This window comes from Aulonocara sp. 'chitande type north' Nkhata Bay, linkage group LG10 (assembly GCF_057382095.1).
Source record: "Aulonocara sp. 'chitande type north' Nkhata Bay isolate Kocher_YH1m ecotype deep benthic linkage group LG10, A_spYH_male_GT1.1, whole genome shotgun sequence".
Lineage (NCBI taxonomy): Eukaryota > Metazoa > Chordata > Actinopteri > Cichliformes > Cichlidae > Aulonocara > Aulonocara sp. 'chitande type north' Nkhata Bay.
Window position 1 is genome coordinate 10,038,082 of NC_141353.1, and position 21,033 is coordinate 10,059,114.

Consider the following 21,033-nt stretch of genomic DNA (forward strand, 5'->3'; position numbering starts at 1 on the left):
GCTATCTGTGCTTGTTTACTGTTATCAATAATTACATTTCTAAATTCTCTTTGTTCATATGATCTGTCATTTGACATGATGAATGACTTCTGAATGCTTAATCTGTGCCCCGCTCAAGCTCAAGATGCTGCAGGTCCATTTTGTAACACTGCGTCCGCAGGTAGAACGTAGCTCTATTAACTGGCACTCAATTACTCTGTGGTTTTCATAAAGGACCTAGATGTTTGACAAAAACTGAATTGTAGAACTGAAATTGAATGGTGGAAAGTGAAACTGAAATCATTCAGGAGCTAAATTTAAAGAAGAATGGAATACAAATTCAAATGTAATTATTAAATTTTCAAAATATAAAATTCTATTTCAACTTAGTGATGAACCTTTTCAAACAAATACATGGGATTTCAAATTAAGCTAATTCAAATTCTGTTTTAGAAGCTTTTATTCAAGTTGAGCAATTCAGATTCAATCTGAGAAATTCAAATACAAATTTAACTTATTCAAATTCAGTTTCTAATAGCACAAAGTTCTGCCTGTAAGTGGCTTTCAAAAACACTTGAAAATCCCTTTAAAGTTTGAAAATAAACATGTTTTTTTGTCTTCTCTCCAGGTTGAAATTAACCTTCTGCACTATGGAAAACCAGACTTCAGATATCCTGCTCTTAGAAGGTTTACAGGTCAGCCCAGATGCCTCCATTCCCACCTTTATCCTCCTCCTCCTCATCTATATCTTCACCATGCTTTCCAACATTGTCCTGGTGATCCTGATCACGCTGGATAGTAGCCTCCACCAGCCCATGTATCTGCTCTTCTGTAACATGAGCATTAATGATGTATTTGGAGCCACAACAATCTTTCCACGTATGCTGAGGGATATTTTTATTCCCAGCTCAGATCGGTACATCCACTATGTAGACTGTGTCATTCAGGCCTTTTGTGTTCACATTTATATAGGTGCCTCTCACACTATACTCATGATCATGGCTTTTGATCGCTATGTGGCAATCTGCAACCCGCTGCAGTACGCCGCCATCATGACCAACTGGATGGTGGTGAAGCTGTCGGTCTTGGCCTGGGCAGTAATCTTCGTTATGGTGACAATCCTCGTGGGCCTCAGCGTTCGCCTGTCACGCTGCAGGTGGATCATATTTAACCCTTTCTGTGACAATGCCTCTTTGTTTAAGCTCTCCTGTGAAAGCATCCTCATCAATAACATTTACGGTCTCGGCTACACTGTCCTCCTATTTGGCTCCTCCCTCGGCAGTATCATTATCACCTACCTGAGGATCGCCATGGTGTGTCTGAGCAGCAAGAGCAAGACACTGAACAGCCGAGCGCTCCAGACCTACACCACCCACCTGACTATGTTCGTCATCATGTTTGTGTCATCCACCGTCATGGTGCTCCTCCATCGCTTCCCACATTTGACAGACCAAAGGAAGTTAGCCTCCATGATGTTCCATGTGGTTCCTCCAGCACTGAATGCTGTTATCTATGGGATGCAGATCAAAGCAGTCCGACAAAAAATGTTCATCATGTTCACGAGGAATACAGTGACTGTGACTGACGGGAAATGATTCATATTCTCAATAAATAAATAAATATATTTACAGTACGTTTTTCTGCCTTTCATGTTTTTTTTATTTCTCATATCCCGATTTCCTTTGTGTATTTTACTAAATACATACATCACAGCAGTTCACCTCAGACATCTGCATTCCCCTCAATATAATGCAGGTAAGGCCTCAGTCACACCAGACACCAGTTGGTGTCTGCCTGACAAGTGTGAAGTGTGTGTCAAGAGCTTCTCCATTGCACCATAAGAAGATCCTTCATAACTTTCCCTAGTGCCATATCATTAGAAGGCATAGCATACATTTTCACTGCTATGCTGATGACACCCAGCTCTATCTGTCCATGAAGCCAGATAACACACACCAATGAGTTAAACTGCAGGAATGTCTTAAAGACATAAAGACCTGGATGGCCGCTAACTTTCTGCTTCTTAATTCAGATCAAACTGAGGTTATTGTACTCGACCCTGAAAATCTTAGAAATATGGTATCTAACCAGATTCTTACTCTGGATGGCATTACCTTGGCCTCCAGTAACACTGTGAGGAACCTTGGAGTCATTTTTGACCAGGACATGTCCTTCAATGCACATATTAAACAAATATGTAAGACTGCTTTCTTCCATTTGTGCAACATCTCTAAAGTTAGAAATATCCTGTCTCAGAGTGACGCTGAAAAACTAGTTCATGCATTTATTACTTCCAGGCTGGACGACTGTAATTCATTATTATCAGGAAGTCCTAAAAACTCCCTGAAAAGCCTTCAGCTGATCCAAAATGCTGCAGCAAGAGTCCTGACAGGGACTAGAAAGAGAGAACAGATTTCTCCTGTTTTGGCTTCCTGTTAAATCCAGAATTGAATTCAAAATCCTGCTCCTCACATACAAGGTCTTAAATAATCAGGCTCCATCTTATCTTAATGACCTTGTAGTACCATATCACCCTATTAGAGCACTTCGCTCTCGCACTGCAGGCCTACTTGTTGTTCCTAGAGTATTTAAAAGTAGAATGGGAGGCAGAGCCTTCAGTTTTCAGGCCCCTCTTCTGTGGAGCCAGCTTCCAGTTTGGATTCGGGAGACAGACACTATTCCTACTTTTAAGATTAGGCTTCAAACTTTCCTTTTTGCTAAAGCATATAGTTAGGGCTGGACCAGGTGACCCTGAATCCTCCCTTAGTTATGCTACAATAGACGTAGGCTGCCGGAGGATTCCCATGATGCATTGAGTTTTTCTTTACTCACTATGTATTAACAGACCTCTCTGCATTGAATCATATCTGTTATTAATCTCTGTCTCTCTTCCACAGCATGTCTTTATCCTGTCTTCCTTCTCTCACCCCAACCAATCACAGCAGATGGCCCCGCCCCTCCCTGAGCCTGGTTCTGCCGGAGGTTTCTTCCTGTTAAAAGGGAGTTTTTCCTTCCCACTGTCGCCAAAGTGCTTGCTCATAGGGGGTCATATGATTGTTGGGTTTTTCTCTGTATCTATGAAGCGCCTTGAGGCGACTTTTGTTGTGATTTGGCGCTATATAAATAAAATTGAATTGAAATTGAATTGAATTGTAAGAGCTTGGTCCGTATAGCCACCAATGAGTTGGACTTGTTCCCGGTGGGTGATGAGCTCTGCCAGGGCTGCCCTTTGTCATAGATTCTCTTCGTAATTTTTATGAACAGAATTTCTAGGCATAGCTAAGTGGCAGAAGGCTTTCACTTGGGTGGCCTAAGTGCTGTGGCTGCAGTGATGCGGAGGCTGCACTGGTCTGTTGTAGTGAAGAGAGAGTTGAGTGTAAAAGGGGGCACTCTCAATTTACTGGTCGATCTACATCCCCTACCCTCACCTATGCTCATGAGCTGTGGGTAGTGACCGAAAGAATGGAATCACGGATACAAGTGGCGGAAATGGGTGGCTGGCATCTCCCTTAGAGATAGGGTGAGGAGTTCAGCCATCCGGGGAGGTCTTACTGTTTACTCACGCGACAAACCATCAGCATCAGGGAACATGTTCACATTATAAAAAACGTGTCAGCCAAGCCTCAGGTGTGATATCAGGAGGTTCACGTCAACTGAGGTGAGTATGAGACACAAACACACACATGATCTTACTATAGACCAAAATGGCTGTAGCCTTTGCTGGGTTTTATTTGTGTTGCATTTGGTGGAGTTAAGACTTCGTGTCACTAATTCGTTGTTGGATGGCCTTTCTTTGCTCTCTGATTTATATATGTATGTAGTTTATATAGTGTTGATTAAAATCTTAATGCTGGTGGTTCGAACTATCAGGAAAATGTGGTTTTAGGAGTAAACAACAGGTAAACAAAGACTAGAGTGTTAGGCTGATTGTTTTTTTGTTTGTTTGTTTTTTATTAATAACAATTTTAGGTGGTTGACCTGCCCAGAGGTATTAGTTAGGAGTTGATTTTGGTTAACACTGCAGTGTGTGATCTACTGATAGTAGTAATAGCCAAAATTTTTAAAATGTCTGAAAGTCTGTCTGGTTAGTAAGCAACTAAAACAAAACCTCACCCTAACCCTTGAAAGGTTAATGGGGATCTGGTGGATGTAAAAAGGATTAATTTTTCCATTTGAGCACTTTAAATCTAATTTCCTTTGCTGTGCACGTTATAATCTTTATACTGCTGAAAAAAAAAGAGAACACTTGGAATGAAATTTCAATGAACAAACTAAAACTCAACATGAGGAAACTTCAATTCAGGAATTCTAATTCTATCACCAGAGGAACATTTGTTCATTTCCTACTGCTACAACAAGCTTTAGAAATTGTGGTTGTAAAAAAACAAAAGAAGTGGAAAAGCATCACATGTTTAAAGTTTCAATTAGACTTTTTAATTTATTCGTGATCTTGCATAAACAGTGGCAATAAAATATAGTTTCTTTTACCGAGTTTTGAAATCAAGTTTGTACCTGATGATGACTCATCAGGGGAACATCAGGTTACCATTTCTGGAAGATCCCTTGAAACCACAGAGAATAGTTGGGTCTGTTGTTTATCAGTGGTATCTAATGTCATTGTGTTTCCCTGATGAATCTCACATTTCTATTACCTAAACAGAAATGTAAAATTTAAATTACATTTTTCTTCATCCCTTTCTTTTTGGCTGGAGCTGCAGTGTTGTGTGATGCATTTTCATTTTCATTTTGGGTTAAATACAAAAAGCAAAAAGCTACATTTTTCAAGACGGCCTTATTTAAAAAGATGTGCTCATCTTGGTGGAGAATATTCAGCTCATTTCGCACTGTGACCAGTTGGGAGTGAGAAGTGGGAGACAAAAAAAAAAGACCCATGTAATGATTACATTCCTTTTTATCAAAAGGAATTGTCATGTTTCAGCTGTGTGGAGGCAGGAAAAGGACCCAAACGCAAAACTCACGACAACAAAATTAAACTCAAGAAGCTGCTTTATTGCAGAATGACATGAAAAACTAAACTAAACTAAACTAAACTGGGACATGGATAACTAATACACAGGGAAACACAGACATGAGGGAGATTACGACACTGACAAAGAGAAACACAGGGCTTAAATACACAGAGGGCACAGCTGGGAGTGATCAGGCTGGACGAGACAAGGGAAGCAAAACTAGAATCACTCACATGAGACATGGACCTTCAAAGTAAAACAGGAAACACACTGACTGAACGCTAGACATGCAAACTTAACAGCAACTGAGAAGACAGAACATAGGGACCTGAAACATGGGACAGAAAGCCACAGTAGACATAACGTGGACATAACAACGCCACAGGGAAAGAGTAAAACAAAACACAGAACTTCTTAGAAAATAAAATAGGAAACATAATGAAATGCAAACATGACTACATGAACTTGACAGCATAACAGACTTGAAACACATGAAGGGCAAGGGAGACTTAACAGGGGTTGGAAGACACAAGGGGAATCTAATAACAAAGAACTAGAAAAACTCATGAGCTTAATCATATAAACATCCAAATAAACTAAACTCAAAACACTGGGTCATAAGACCCAGGATCGTGACAGGAATGTTTTAAGCCTAATCTTAAAAGTAGAGAGACAGAATGCAAATAATGATAACACAAAACACTGTGTCTCCATGCCCAGGAGCATGACGCTAATGAATTACAGTAGTCCAGCCTAGAAGTAATAATGAGCTAGTTTTTAATCACTCTCAGATACAATGTTTCTAATCCGATTGTTAAGTGATGACGTGACAAATCCTACTTCCGGGCCTAAAGTAGTCTGCGTTTAATATGGCTTTTGTGTTGTTAACATGTTTAATGTTATGTATTTTCTTCTATTTGATCTCAAAAAGCTCCTAAAACAATCAGTGATCACTGTTGACCTCCCTCGGCTTTTATTACCGCTAATCATTTATTTAAGCTCAGTTTTTAAAACCTTAGGATGTAACTACAGCCCAGCCCATGCAGCAGTATATGAATGACTAACCTCGTATTGTGGATGGATTATCTCAGTTGTTCTCCTGGCTGAAGTTTGGTCCTTTTACAGCATCCTGCCATGCGATTACATTTGTTCCTGACCACCGAGAACACTCACGTTAACTTTTATCGAGTGGAAAAAAAGTTAGCTTGTTTATATTATGCTAACATAGCTGTGTCGCTAGCGGTCACGTAGCACATCATTATATACCAGCTAGCCCAACTTCAGTAACCCTACAAACGTCACTGCTGTTTAGTTTTCTGTCTTCATTTATGCTGGAAGTGATAACAGAGCTGTACGTTTGAATTTGTTTCCAAAACCCCGCAGTCAGGACATGCTATATTGCATTTAGATAGAAGCTAGCGAGCTAACTCCCTGCTAACTTCTAACTCCGTTAAATGTCATAAATTCCGTTTTCATGGATGCCTGGATGTTAAACTCAATTGTTACACCTGGTAGAGCAGAACGCTGATCATTTTATTAAAGATGAAAGACTTTAGACAGTTTTTCAACTCTCAGTAATGCCATAGTGATCGTTTGATATATGGACCTGCAGCGGAGTTTAGGCCCAGACACGGCTAGTGACGTCAGACTGAACAACCGGATAGATATTTGTGGAAGAAAGCAGTCTTACATATTTGTTTAATATGTGCATTGAAGGTCAAAAAATGACTCCAAACACTTTAAAATCCCTTTAAAGTTTGAAAATAAACATGTTTTTTTGTCTTCTCTCCAGGTTGAAATTAACCTTCTGCACTATGGAAAACCAGACTTCAGATATCCTGCTCTTAGAAGGTTTACAGGTCAGCCCAGATGCCTCCATTCCCACCTTTACCCTCCTCCTCCTCATTTACATCTTCATCATGTTTTCCAACATTGTCCTGGTGATCCTGATCACGCTGGATAGTAGCCTCCACCAGCCCATGTATCTGCTCTTCTGTAACATGAGCATTAATGATGTATTTGGAGCCACAACAATCATTCCACGTATGCTGAGGGATATTTTTATTCCCAGCTCAGATCGGTACATCCACTATGTAGACTGTGTCATTCAGGCCTTTTGTGTTCACATTTATGCAGGTTCTTCTCACACTATACTCATGATCATGGCTTTTGATCGCTATGTGGCAATCTGCAACCCGCTGCAGTACGCCACCATCATGACCAACTGGATGGTGGTGAAGCTGTCGGTCTTGGCCTGGGCAGTAATCTTCATTACGGTGACAATCCTCGTGGGCCTCAGCGTTCGCCTGTCACGCTGCAGGTGGATCATATTTAACCCTTTCTGTGACAATGCCTCTTTGTTTAAGCTCTCCTGTGAAAACATCCTCATCAATAACATTTACGGTCTCGGCTACACTGTCCTTCTGCTGGGCTTCTCCATTGGCAGCGTCACTATCACCTACCTGAGGATCGCCATGGTGTGTCTGAGCAGCAAGAGCAAGACACTGAACAGCCGGGCGCTCCAGACCTACACCACCCACCTGACTATGTATGTCATCATGTTTTTGTCAGGCATTGTCATTGTGCTCCTCCATCGCTTCCCACATTTGACAGACCAAAGGAAGTTAGCCTCCATGATGTTCCATGTGGTTCCTCCAGCACTGAATGCTGTTATCTATGGGATGCAGATCAAAGCAGTCCGACAAAAAATGTTCATCATGTTCACGAGGAATACAGTGACTGTGACTGACGGGAAATGATTCATATTCTCAATAAATAAATAAATATATTTACAGTACCGTATTTTCACGACCATAAGGCGCACTGTGTTAAAAGGCGCAGTCTCAGTTATGTGTGCCCTTACTGTATTTAACACACACATAAGGCGCACTGGACCATAGGGCGCATACAAGTACCGTATGCGTATTTAAAAATAAAGCGGGAGCAAACGTGAATTCGGTACCTTACTCACATTTCTATTGCCGGTAATCGTCATCATCAACAACACACAAGCATACAAGTGTGCATATTTAAAAATAAAGCAGGAGCAAAACTGAGTTTGGTACTCACATTTTTATTACCAATAATCGTCATCATCAACAACACACAAGCATACAAGTGTGCGTATTTAAAAATAAAGCAGGAGCAAAACAAAGTTTAGTACTCACATTTTTATCATCAATTAAACCCATCGAAGTCCTCATCCTCTGTGTCTGAATTGAACAGCTGCGCTAAATCTCCATCAAACATGCCAGGTTCACTGTCTTCACCGTCAGAGTCACTTTCCGTGCCGTGCGGCTCCTCGGAAACGATGCCGGCTTTTGCGAAAGCTCGAACAACAGTGCCAGCAGACATGTTAGCCCAAGCATCTACAATCCATTGGCAAATTGTGGCGTAACTCGCCCGGCGCTGCCTTCCACTCTTAGTGAAACTGTGGTCTCCACCGGTCATCCATCGCTCCCAGGCCGCTCGCAGCCTTACTTTGAACGGGCGGTTCACACCGATGTCCAGCAGTTGGAGTTCCTTTGTCAGGCCTCCCGGAATGACAGCAAGCTCACAGTTCATTTGCTTCACAAGTTTTTTCACATCGGCTGTGAGATGGGCACGCATAGAGTCACAGATCAACAGCGATGGTGATGCGTGGAAAAAACCACCTGGTCTCCTTACATACACCTCCCTCAGCCACTCTTTCATCATTTCCTCATCCATCCAGCCCTTTTCATTTGCCTTAATGATGATTTCTGCTGGAAACTTCTCTTTAGGCAAAGTCTTTCGCTTAAAAATCACCATAGGTGGCAGTTTCTGTCCATTAGCATGGCAGCCAAGCACAACAGTAAAAGAAGACTTTTCATACCCCGTTGTGCGTATCGCTACCGTGCTGGTCCCCTTCTTCTCCACAGTGTGACTCACCGGGATGTCAAAAGTGAGCGGGACCTCGTCCATGTTTGTGATGTGGCTGGGCTGGATGTTTTTGTCGCCGATGTGTTTGCTGCAGTAGGAGCGGAAGATGGCCAGCTTTTCCTTATAATCCGCTGGAAGTTGCTGCGCTATCGTAGTCCTGGTCCGGATGGAAAAATGGCACCGTTTCATAAAACGAAAGCACCAAGACGGACCTCCTTGGAAATGTTCAATGTTCATCTCTTCAGCAAGTGAAACCGCTTTTAGCCGAATGGTGACCGTCGAAACACTTCTCCCGCTCGCTCTTTGCTCGATGATCCACCGCTCGAGTCTTTCCTCCAACTCGGGCCACCTCGCCTTATGTCCGCGGAAACTCAGCTGCGTTTTCTTGACCTGCCGGAGCTTGTTTTCCAGCTTCCTCCATTTGCGAACCATCGATTCGTTTATCTTAAATTCTCTCGCCGCTGCTCGATTTCCATGTTCCTCCGCGTAGCTGATGGCCTTCAGTTTAAACTGTGCTTCGTAAGCGTGTCTCTTTGCCATTTTCAGGGTTGTTAAAACAACGATGTCCTGCATAATGCACATACCTGTTCTTTTATACAGGTATGTGCGATTGTCCCGGTATATACGATCAACGCCCACACTTCACCCTTTAACGTTCTCATGGTGTTCTCTACTACGTCCTCCTTACAACACATAGGGCGCACTGCGCTATAGGGCGTGCCGCACTTTTTGAAGAAAATCTAAGCCTTTTAAGTGCGCCTTATGGTCGTGAAAATACGGTACGTTTTTCTGCCTTTCATGTTTTTTTTATTTCTCATATCCCGATTTCCTTTGTGTATTTTACTAAATACATACATCACAGCAGTTCACCTCAGACATCTGCATTCCCCTCAATATAATGCAGGTAAGGCCTCAGTCACACCAGACACCAGTTGGTGTCTGCCTGACAACCACCAGTCGCAAGTCGTAATGACTGTTTGTTCATTTTAGTTTAGTTTTTTTGTTTTTTTTACAATAAAAACAAAGGATCTTTAGCCCACTGACAGACATCCATAGGACTGAAAGGTCTGTGTGGCGCGGGTGTGGTCTCTGGCCCGCTGCAGGGGAGGGGTGGCATGGTGAGCTCCCGGGGCGGGGGGGAGGCGGGGCTGCACAGGTGTTTGGGACGAGTGACTGATTGTTTCTTTTCTTATGTTTCAGTGACAGTCGAGGAAGCGAACGGAGCGACTACTGAGCGGGAGTGTCTGTGTCCCGTGCGTTTAAGCTGAAACCACAGTTATAATAAAAGAAGTGTGTGTCACCATAACCACGGCGTGTGTGTGCGTGTGTTGGGGTCCGACGTCACAGTCTGACATCAGTTCTAATAAGGTCCTTCAGTGTTTTCTGATTCAGCTGACCTCATCTGAATTTGGAATTATGAAAACTACAAACTTTGAGAACAAAATGAGTAAATTTGATGATACTTTCAGTATTGTTGTGACAATCTGAGTTCAATGACACAACAGGGCAGTAATAAATGAATAGATGATAATTAAATGTTAAAAACAGCTTTTGTTTACTGACAGATCACGCCTGCTTCTGGATCCTTATGATTGTATTATTGTTGATTATTCCATTATTCTCCATCCCTTCCCTTCTATGTAGAGACCACAGGAAGTTAACAGCATTCATTGCTGGAGGAAGTTCAGGGATGCAAACTATGGGATGCAAATTAAAGCAGTCAGACAAAAAAATGTTCATAATTTTTACCCCCCTCCTTTGGGGTGGGGTGGCTGACTGACCACGGTCCCAGTCAGTTGATAGAGCAGGTTACCTACTAATTATAAGTTTGGTGGTTCCACCAAAAATGCAGGGCCTGGAGTTAAGTTCAGGGATGCGATCTATGGGATGCATATCTTTCTTTGGCTCTCGGAGGAGGCGGACGCACTTTTTCTCCTCTCCCTTATCTTCCCTGCTTATGTCCTTGTCTAGTCTTGTGGGGGTTTTTTTTGTATTTTCCCTGGAATATTCTCTCACAGTGTGTTCTCTAAAACCTAAAAGAGGAATTATGGATTGGATCAACTGGTCAATGGGTGCATTGTGTGCCGGGTGGCGGCCAGGAGCAGAGGCCCTGGCAGACTGACCCCCGGCTGCCAAGACTGGCAATAGGGACATGGAATGTCACCTCTCTGGTGGGGAAGGAGCCTGAGTTAGTGCGTGAGGTTGAGAGGTACCGGCTAGATATAGTCGGGCTCACCTCTACACATGGCTTGGGCTCTGGAACCAGTCTCCTGGAGAGGGGCTGGACTCTGTCTCAGTCTGGAGTTGCCCCTGGTGAGAGGCGGCGGGCTGGGGTGGGTATCCTAATATCCCCTCGGCTTGCTGCCGGTACGTTGGGGTTTTTCCCGGTGGACGAGAGGGTTTGTTCCCTGCGCCTTAGGGTCGGGGAACGGGTCCTGACTGTCATCTGCGCTTATGCGCCGAGTGGCAGTTCAGAGTACCCAGCCTTCTTAGAGTCCCTCGGGGGGGTGCTGGAAGGTGCTCCACCTGGAGACTCTGTTGTCCTGCTGGGAGACTTCAATGCTCACGTGGGTAACGACAGCGAGACCTGGAGGGGCGTGATTGGGAGGAACGGCCTCCCTGATCTGAACCCGAGCGGTGCTCTGTTATTGGACTTCTGTGCTAATCACAGTTTGGCCATAACGAACACCCTGTTCGAACATAAGAGTGTCCATAAGTGCACGTGGCACCAGGATGCTCTAGGCCGTAGGTCGATGATCGATTTTGTAATCGTATCAGCAGACCTGCGACCATATGTTCTGGACACTCGGGTAAAGAGAGGGGCTGAGCTGTCAACTGATCACCACCTGGTGGTGAGTTGGATCAGGTGGCGGGGGAAGACGCTGGACAGACCTGGTGCACCTAAACGCGTAGTGAGGGTGTGCTGGGAACGTCTAGCAGAGGCCCCAGTCCGCGAGATCTTTTTTTTTTTTTTTTTTTTTTTTTTTTTTTTTAAGTTAACATGTTCTTTATTTCTTTTTTTTTTTTTTTTTTGGCCTGTCCCGTTTGGCTCTTTTGCCATCAGAATTGTTGTCTAAAGGCAAAGAAAGTCCGCGAGATCTTCAACGCACACCTCCGGCAGAGCTTCAACAGCATTCCGAATGGACCATGTTCAGCGTCTCCATTGCCGAAGCTGCTGCATTGAGCTGCGGCCGCAAGGTGGTTGGTGCCTGCCGTGGTGGTAATCCCCGAACCAAATGGTGGACACCAGAGGTGAAGGGAGCCACCAGGCTGAAGAAGGAGTCCTATCGGGCTTGGTTAGCCTGTGGGACTCCGGAGGCAGCCGACAGGTATCGACAGGCCAAGCGGAATGCGGCTCGCGCAGTGGCTGAAGCAAAAACTCGGGTGTGGGAGGAGTTTGGAGAGGCCATGGAAAAAGCCTTTCGGGCTGCCTCGAAGAGATTCTGGCAAACCGTCAGACGTCTCAGGAGGGGAAAGCGGTGCTCTACCTGCACTGTGTATAGTGCTGGCGGAGCACTGCTGACGTCGACTGAGAAAATTGTCAGGCGGTGGAAGGAATACTTCGAGGACCTCCTTAATCCCACTGACACGTCTTCCGAGGAGGAAGCAGAGTCTGGGGATGAGGGGAATGACCCGCCAATTTCCGGGGGCGAGGTCACTGAGGCAGTTAAACAACTCCTTGGTGGCAGAGCCCCTGGTGTTGATGAGGTCCGCCCCGAGTTCCTGAAGGCTCTGGACGTTGTAGGGCTGTCCTGGTTGACACGCCTCTGCAATGTTGCGTGGAGATCAGGGGCAGTACCTGTGGACTGGCAGACTGGGGTGGTGGTCCCCATCTTCAAGAAAGGGGACCGGAGGGTGTGTTCCAACTACAGGGGGATCACACTCCTCAGCCTCCCTGGGAAAGTCTATGCCAGGGTGCTGGAAAGGAGAGTTCGTCCGTTAGTCGAACCTCGGATACAGGAGGAACAATGCGGTTTTCGTCCTGGTCGCGGAACACTGGACCAGCTCTTTATCCTCTCCAGGATACTTGAGGGTGCATGGGAGTTTGCCCAACCAGTCTACATGTGTTTTGTGGACTTGGAGAAGGCATTCGACCGTGTCCCTCGGGGTGTCCTGTGGGAGGTGTTGCGGGAATATGGGTGTCTGGCCCATTGCTACGGGCCATTCGATCCCTATACAACCGTTGCAAGAGCTTGGTTCGCATTGCCGGCAATAAGTCGGACTCGTTCCCGGTGGGTGATGGGCTCCGCCAGGGCTGCCCTTTGTCTCCGGTTCTGTTCATAATTTTTATGGACAGGATTTCTAGGCGCAGCCAAGTGGCGGAGGGCTTTCGCTTTGGTGGCCTCAGAATCTCATCTCTGAGTTTTGCAGATGATGTGGTTCTGTTGGCTTCATCGGGTGAGGGCCTCCAGCTCGCACTGGAGCGGTTCGCAGCCGAGTGTGAAGCAGCGGGAATGAGGATCAGCACCTCTAAATCTGAGGCCATGGTTCTCAGCCGGAAAAGGGTGGAGTGCCCACTCCGGGTCGGGGATGAGTTCCTGCCCCAAGTGGAGGAGTTCAAGTATCTCGGGGTCTTGTTCGCGAGTGATGGGAGAAGGGAGCCGGAGATCGACAGACGGATTGGGGCTGCAGCTGCAGTAATGCGGACGCTGCACCGGTCCGTCGTGGTGAAGAGGGAGCTGAGTGTAAAAGCGAAGCTCTCAATTTACTGGTCGATCTACGTCCCTACCCTCACCTATGGCCACGAGCTGTGGGTAGTGACCGAAAGAACGAGATCGCGGATACAAGCGGCAGAAATGAGCTTCCTCCGAAGGGTGGCTGGCCTCTCCCTTAGAGATAGGGTGAGAAGTTCGGCCATCCGGGAGGGGCTCAGAGTAGAGCAGCTGCTGCTCCACATCGGAAGGAGCCAGCTGAGGTGGTTCGGGCATCTGACAAGGATGCCCCCTGGGCGCCTCCTGGGTGAGGTGTTCCAAGCATGTCCCACCGGGAGGAGGCCCTGGGGCAGACCCAGGACACGCTGGAGAGATTATATCTCTCGGCTGGCCTGGGAACGCCTTGGTATTCCCCCGGATAAGCTGGAGGAGGTGGCTGGGGAGAGGGAGGTCTGGGCCTCTTTGCTTAGGCTGCTGCCCCCGCGACCCGGCCCCGGACAAAGCGGATGAAAATGGATGGATGGATGGATCAACTGGTCCCTAAATGCAATTGACACCCCTTTCTCAATGAGTAGTCTGGGCTTGGGTGAGCCTGAATGCTGAAGATATCTACCTATTCAGAACCATTGTAACAGGGTTCTGGCTGATCGGAGCTGGCTTGGCCTTGACTTATCGAAGAATTAAGAAAGAGGAATCGGCGAGTTGAATAATCAGAAATGGGCCCATCTTCCTGCAGGACCACCATCCGTCTTGGAGTTCCTGGGTGGGGTGCTGTGGGTGCGCTGCCTGGGGACTCCAATGTGGTCCCTCCAATCAAGGCAAAGCGTCTCACCTATAGACACATTTTAAGAGATGGAATTAGCATGTCTCATGTCTTAAATGTGTACACAAGTGCTTGTGTGTTTTAATCAACAGGCCGTTGTTATGTATTTAAATCACATCTGACAGCTATTACACTTTATAGTTACAAAGTGTACATAACCTTTATATACTTACCATTGCCTTATTTGCCTCTTGTGATTGAAGAGCTGCCTCTGCATTGTTTAGCTCCTCAATGTTGTGCAAGGGCAAATCCAGAGGCAGTACCCCAGCATCTACCGATTCATTGCAGCCAGTATTGCGGATGGCTCTGACCTCCTCATGGAGTTCGTTAACAGCTCTCGTCAGGTCTGACAGAAAAAGATAATTTTTTTTTAAGTAAGCTAAATTTAGCTGATCCGTGCAGGTAAATGAATTTACCCTGTCTAAAGAAATCAAAAGAAACACCCCGGGCTACTCAGTCACTAATTACTGTTACTGTACTTTTATCACAAGTATTATACTGTAAAAGCAACAGGCCGCACCCTGCTGCAGCTCCTGTGCAGAGCTGAGTATTAAATATGTGCAAACAACAGCATGTTTTCAGTTTCTTGCCACATCTGTAAAGACAGTAACATTTTTTTTAAAAGCTTGTGCTTCAGTAACTCCTCATTAATCAGGAACTATGGATTAAAGTACTGTAGTGTAGTGTAATACTGAAAAAATTGTAAGAGAAGAACTTCAGATCCTGAGTGTGTGAGGACAGAAGAATCAGCTTAATTTAAATTTTGAGGGATAAAATTTACATTTGAGTTTGATGGTTCTGTTCTCTTTGTGATTACAGGAGCTGCCCTCAGATTCAGACCTCAGCACCACCCAGTGACAGCAGACAGATCATCCAACATGTTCACATGTTAACTGCAAAATGAACTGATGAAAACAGTACAAAGGTTAAAGTACCACACGTGCTGTAGTGAAAGCTGCAGCTTTATTGATAAAGTTAAAGACAAAAAAACAAAAGGATTAATCACTCATGTAACTGTGTCACTATATATCAGCATTAACAGGACCTCAGTTTGGTGTTTCAGAGAGCTGCTGATCTCAGACCTGCACAGCTTCCGTTTTAAACACTTGATGTACTCAGCTGCATGAAGAGCACGTTTGAGTTTCTCTGACACAATTAAAAAAAACCTGATGAAGGTCAAAGGTCGTCACTTGTATGTTGAACTACAAACTTGTCATCTGGAATTCTTTCACAGTTTTTTGCAGATAGTGTTATTTACCATAAAGTAATTCAGAGTTATTCATACCAGAGTAACCAGAGAGGATCATATATTTTTAAATATATAACTTTCTACAGGACTGAATGTAATATCTTTATGTAAAAGTCATCTTTATGTATAACATTACACAAACCAAAAGTCTCCATCACAGTGTTCATGAAATCCTGGGTTTATCCATCTCCTGGGGCGGGCCAACAGAGGAGTTCAGAAGATTTCGCTGTGAGGGAGCTGGTGGTGAAGATCATGAGTCCTGCTTGATCAATGCGATGAGCTTCAGTGTTCCTGTTGTTTCTTAAACGATGCCTCTCTCAGTGGGTCAACAGAACATCTGGCACAGGACAGCTGTGATGAAAGAAAAGTTTCTCCAAACCTCTGGACCCAGGTAACCCAGCTTGGTCCTGATGGTCTCCCTCACTAGTTTCTCCCCAGGGTGAATGTAGCTGTTGATAAAATATGGATTCTATTATGAAATGAAAAGAACAAATTACACTACACTACTGAAATGTTCTGCTGATGTTTTTAAAGTTTCCACGTTACCAGGCTGTAGAGGGCTCTGAAGATTTAAACAGTTTTAGATCCATCACACTCACAGTCTTATGTTAAAATCTCAAAGGACAGCATTATATTTTTGATATTAACAGCAACGCTGGGCCTCTGTAAAGTGTGCAGCTGATCTCATCGCTGTCTAAGAATGGATAAAAAAAAAAACCTAAGAAGTGCTGAATCCTTCAATAACACAGACTATTAGAGTAACAGGTGTGTAGCATCGCTAACTAGCTAGCACAAAGCCTCCAACACAGTGTGTATGCTAGCGGCTAATCTAGCGAACGAATTAACAACAGAGTGATTTTAGAACTATAAGACGATAAGCTGTGTGTGTTTTTTATAACAGTGACATGGTTGTATTTACCTTAATTAAACGAGTCGTCAGTCACGATAAACCAGCAAAAAACCTCAAGTCGCTGGGCTACGTAAAAAGTGTAGAGGGGCGGGTTTGCGGTCACGTCCAGCGGGTGTGTGGGCGGGAGCGTTACACAGTCGCTCCACCTCAAGTCACTACTGCGCAGACTCTGGCTCCAAATTTGCAAGATGGCAGCCTCCACAAGTGGGATATTTTGGCTTCATTTTTGCACAATGGGAGGAGGCGGTGTCGCGTCGTCCATCTTTTATACAGTCATTGATTTAAACACAGAGTGTTGATCTTCCTTCAGCCCGAAGATCAAAGAATTGGGGTATATAACTCTGCCCTAAGTGAAAGAGCTGAAGTATCGTGGGGTCTTGCTCACAAGTGACGAGAGAAGGGAGCAGGAGATCGACAGACGGACCCTCACCTATGATCATGAGATGTGGGTAGTGGCCAAAAGAACAAGATCACGGATACAAGTGGTGGAAATGGGCTTCCTCCAAAGGGCAGCTGACTAACTCCAGACACGAGTGTGACGTTGCCTGGATTCCAGCTAGTGATGGGATTTCCATCTCTTTTTAGAGAACCGGCTCTTTCGGCTCGGCTCACTAAAAAGAGCAGGCTCTTTCAGCTCCCAACTCTTCAGGTTGTTTTGTTGCTTTAATTAATTTATTATTAACAACACTATAAAATTCTGCACAAAAAGAATTACTGGTATCGGATAAAACCTGAACGATACCCATCCCTACCCACGGCTCCCAATAAGGAGCCGGCTCGCATCGTTCACTTCAAAGAGTCGGCTCCAAGAGTCATTTCGTTCGCGACCGACACATCACTAATTCCAGCTGCTGCAGGTGGACAGGACGAGAGAGAGCAGTAAAAGGAAAGGAGGGGGTCTTGTAGTGTTTGTGAACGACAGATGGTGTAACCCTGGGTACATCACTGTGAAAGAACAACTATGCAACAGAGACATTGAGCTGTTGGCCATTAGCATGCATACATACTACCTCGCCTTGTCCCTGTGTACAAGCCCTTAGTGCGCAGGGAGCCACCAACCACCCACACAGTGCAGAGATCATCGGAGGAGAGTGAGGAGGCTCTTAGGGACTGTTTTGAGTCTACTGTGTGGGAGGTGATCTGTGACCACCACGGAGGGGACATCAACAGCCTTGTGCCCTGCATTACAGACTGTGTGGATAACGCCATACCCATTGTTTCTCCAATAGTAAACCGTGGATTACCCTAGAAATAAAAGCTGTCCTCAAGCAGAATCAGAATCAGAATCAGAATCAGAATACTTTATTGATCCCTGGGGGAAATTATTTTTTGTTACAGTGCTCCATTTTAAACCAACATTAAGACAAGACAGACAATACGTTAACTAAGAATAGTACAATATATACATATATATACATACATACATACATACATAAGTCACTTATAAATAAATATTTGGAAAAGAAACATGTGTAGTTGTAGCAGCAAACAGTGTGTTAAGTGGATGCGTTGTACAGGGAGATGGCCACAGGCAGGAATGATTTCCTGTGTCGTTCAGTGGTGCTTTTCGGTAATCTCAGTCTCTCACTGAACGAGCTCCTGTGACTGACCAACATGTCATGGAGTGGGTGGGAGGTGTTATCCAACATTGTCTTTATCTTGGACAGCATCCGCCTCTCCGACACCACCTTGAGGGAGTCCAGCTCCATCCCCACAACATTGCTGGCCTTACGGATCAGTTTATTAAGTCTGTTGGCATCTGCGACCCTCAGCCTGCTCCCCCAGCATGCAACAGCATAGAGGATCGCACTGGCCACAACAGACTCATAGAAAATCCTCAGCATTTTCTGGCAGATGTTGAAGGACCTCAGTCGCCTCAAAAAATAGAGACGACTCTGGCCCTTCCTGTAAAGTGCTGTGGTGTTTTTAGCCCAGTCCAGTTTATTGTCAATGTGTACTCCAAGGTATTTATAGTCCTCCACAATGTCAACACTGACCCCCTGGATTGAAACAGGGGTCAAGTGTTTCCTGGTCTTCCTGAAGTCCACGATCAGTTCCTTGGTCTTTGCCACGTTGAGCTGCAGATGATTCTGCTCACACCACGTGACAAAGGAGTCGACCACAGCCCGGTACTCTGTCTCATCATCCCTGCTGATGCATCCAACCACCGCAGAGTCATCAGAAAACTTCTGAAGATGGCAGGTCTCTGTGCAGTGGCTGAAGTCTGTGGTGTAGAGGGTGAAGAGGAAGGGGGAGAGGACAGTCCCCTGTGGTGCCCCTGTGTTGCTAATCACCTTGAGGAGGGCATTCAAATCTAGAGACAAGAAGGAGTTGAAAAAGGTGCAGAGGGCTGAGAGGACTGATAAGGAATGAGAAGGACAGCTACAGGCAGAAAATGGAGAACGAGCTTCAGCAGAACAATGTTAGCGAAGTCTGGAGAGGTCTTAGAACCATCTCGTGCCACAAAGACCAGAAGTCTCTGCCCGGGGGTGATGTAAGGTGAGCAAATTAACTGAATCATTTGATTCATCCAGGATGCAGTCTCCAACATTGGCTGCAGACTCACCCACCCCGACTGCTACTGTTCCACCCCTGACACCTCAGTCACTTTACACTTCCTCTGCTCACCCTGCTCACTACTCTCCACCAACAACAACAGCCTCCAATAGAGCTTTGGAATTGACATAACGGTGCAATGTATTGTAGGAGCGCAGCGCCATATTTGCAGACCACGAATCAAAACAAACTGTGTTGGAAGGAAGATTGCAACGAACCATGCTTAAAAGCAGCACAAAAGAAAAAGGATGGTATAGAGACAGATTGCATCCGGATGCAAAGAGACAGTACTTGCAAAAAAAAGAGTGCATCGGAAATGTGGTCCCGTATGAAATATGGCCATGGAGTAGAAATCCCGAGGACCTATTGCCATTGACTTACCCTGATATACAGGGTGGGCCATTTATAAACTTGTAAATAACTCATGAAAGAATAAAGTTACGTTGAAACCAAGCACACCATTGTTGTTCTTGTGACATTACCAATAAGTTTGATGTGTCACATGGCCCTCTTCCTATTGAAAAAACAAAAGTTGTATCCAAGATGGCCGACTTCTAAATGGCCACCATGGTCACCACCCATCTTGAGGAGTTTGCCCCTCACATATACTAATGTGCCACAAACAGGACTTTAATATCACCAACCATCCCCATGTTATTACGGTGTATCCATATAAATGACCCACCCTGTATTTTCATACCTTGTCTGTGGAGTCAGCACATTCATTGCAAACCTGTTTCGCAATTATAAATCTCTGGAGGTGCACATCAAATTCACCAATGGTTGGGTACAAGATTAGGCTATTTTTAAACCTCCAAGTCGTGAGTATGTCGCCATTCAAACAAAGGTAAGTCAGCTTGAGTAAAACGCATTTGATTTCCCCCCGAACATTCAGATTCATTAGTGCAAGGATAAATTCCTTCATGAGGGGGGAATTACAGTGAGAACATGTGGACTCTGTTAGAGGGATAACATAGTGAGTTCATTGTATTAATGTGACGTTGTCCTGAGGATTTTTATTATTCTCTATGGTTAAAGAAATTGCAATGATTTATTTATATTTACTATAAATAATCCAAACTATATATCTTGCTTCCATGTTTGTGCCCTGTGTCACTAAAAACACATTCTATTTTAGTTTTATATATTGATTAATGATAACTTTTGTTGATTGTTACATTTGTGATAAATGGATTTGAAAGTAGATAAAACAAAACTGTCGATCTTGGCTTTTGCTCCTCTCCATTGTTAGTGCTTTTTTGGCCTACAAAAATGACACCTCAACCAAAAATCCTGGCCACGCCCCCTCGCGATGTCACATTCCAAAGCCCTATACACATTCAACACAAGGCTGCAACCTGTCTCTCCTAACCACCCAGGTTAGGAGATGTTTCATTGAATACCACCTCTGTTCAAAGAAAATCCAGGTAAAAATTTTAAGGCAGCAACTGTGTTCAGACATGGATTTTAAATTTTGTGTTTGATAATTGTTTAGAAAAAAGTATTTAGATTTTTTACTTACCTCAAAGCACATTGTGCGCTGTCGATCTTCGTACTGCACAATAACATGTAATATTTAGTGTCTACTGTTATCTACTGTTAGCTAGTTCATTGTGATGGTGTTGTTTTTATTATGTTGGCCTTTGCTGTTTGTTTTCTCTTCTGGTTTTTTATCTCCATACAGGTGATCCAGGTGTTTTGTTTGTTTTTCTTTTTTTTTCTCCCCCCCTTTCTGACCATCTCTTCTCCCCTTTATTTTTCTTTCTCTCCCTCTCTTTCTTTCATTCTTTCTCCCTGTCCTATCCCCCAGTCATGTCTGTCCCGTCTTTAAAAAATGAAAATAAAATAAATACATAATTATAATAAAGGCCAATCAAATGGACCAATATAGCCATGATGATCCACTTAGTAAAGGAAATCCACTTGGCATCTTTCTTGACCTTCAGACAACAATTCTGATGGCTAAAGATCCAAACGGGATAGGAAAAAAAAAA

The 21,033-nt window shown here is 44.5% G+C and overlaps 2 protein-coding genes across 2 annotated transcripts; both read left to right on the plus strand.

Annotated features, from left to right (window-relative positions):
* The first annotated feature begins 584 nt into the window (after positions 1 to 584).
* LOC147320263 (olfactory receptor 8G17-like) lies at positions 585 to 1,574 on the plus strand. Its single transcript, XM_086307423.1, has one exon. It carries the CDS (start codon positions 585 to 587, stop codon positions 1,572 to 1,574), a length of 990 nt encoding a protein of 329 aa, XP_086163549.1.
* Positions 1,575 to 6,718: 5,144 nt separating this feature from the next.
* On the plus strand, positions 6,719 to 7,708 carry LOC147320264 (olfactory receptor 8G17-like). Its single transcript, XM_086307424.1, has one exon. The coding sequence runs from the start codon at positions 6,719 to 6,721 to the stop codon at positions 7,706 to 7,708; it is 990 nt and encodes a 329-aa protein (XP_086163550.1).
* The last annotated feature ends 13,325 nt before the right edge of the window (positions 7,709 to 21,033 follow it).

What these genes read in the sequence shown, in the direction of transcription:
- LOC147320264 (XM_086307424.1), top strand. Translation starts at nt 6,719, where the DNA reads ATGTTTTTTTGTCTTCTCTCCAGGTTGAAATTAACCTTCTGCACTATG.
- LOC147320263 (XM_086307423.1), top strand. Translation starts at nt 585, where the DNA reads ATGTTTTTTTGTCTTCTCTCCAGGTTGAAATTAACCTTCTGCACTATG.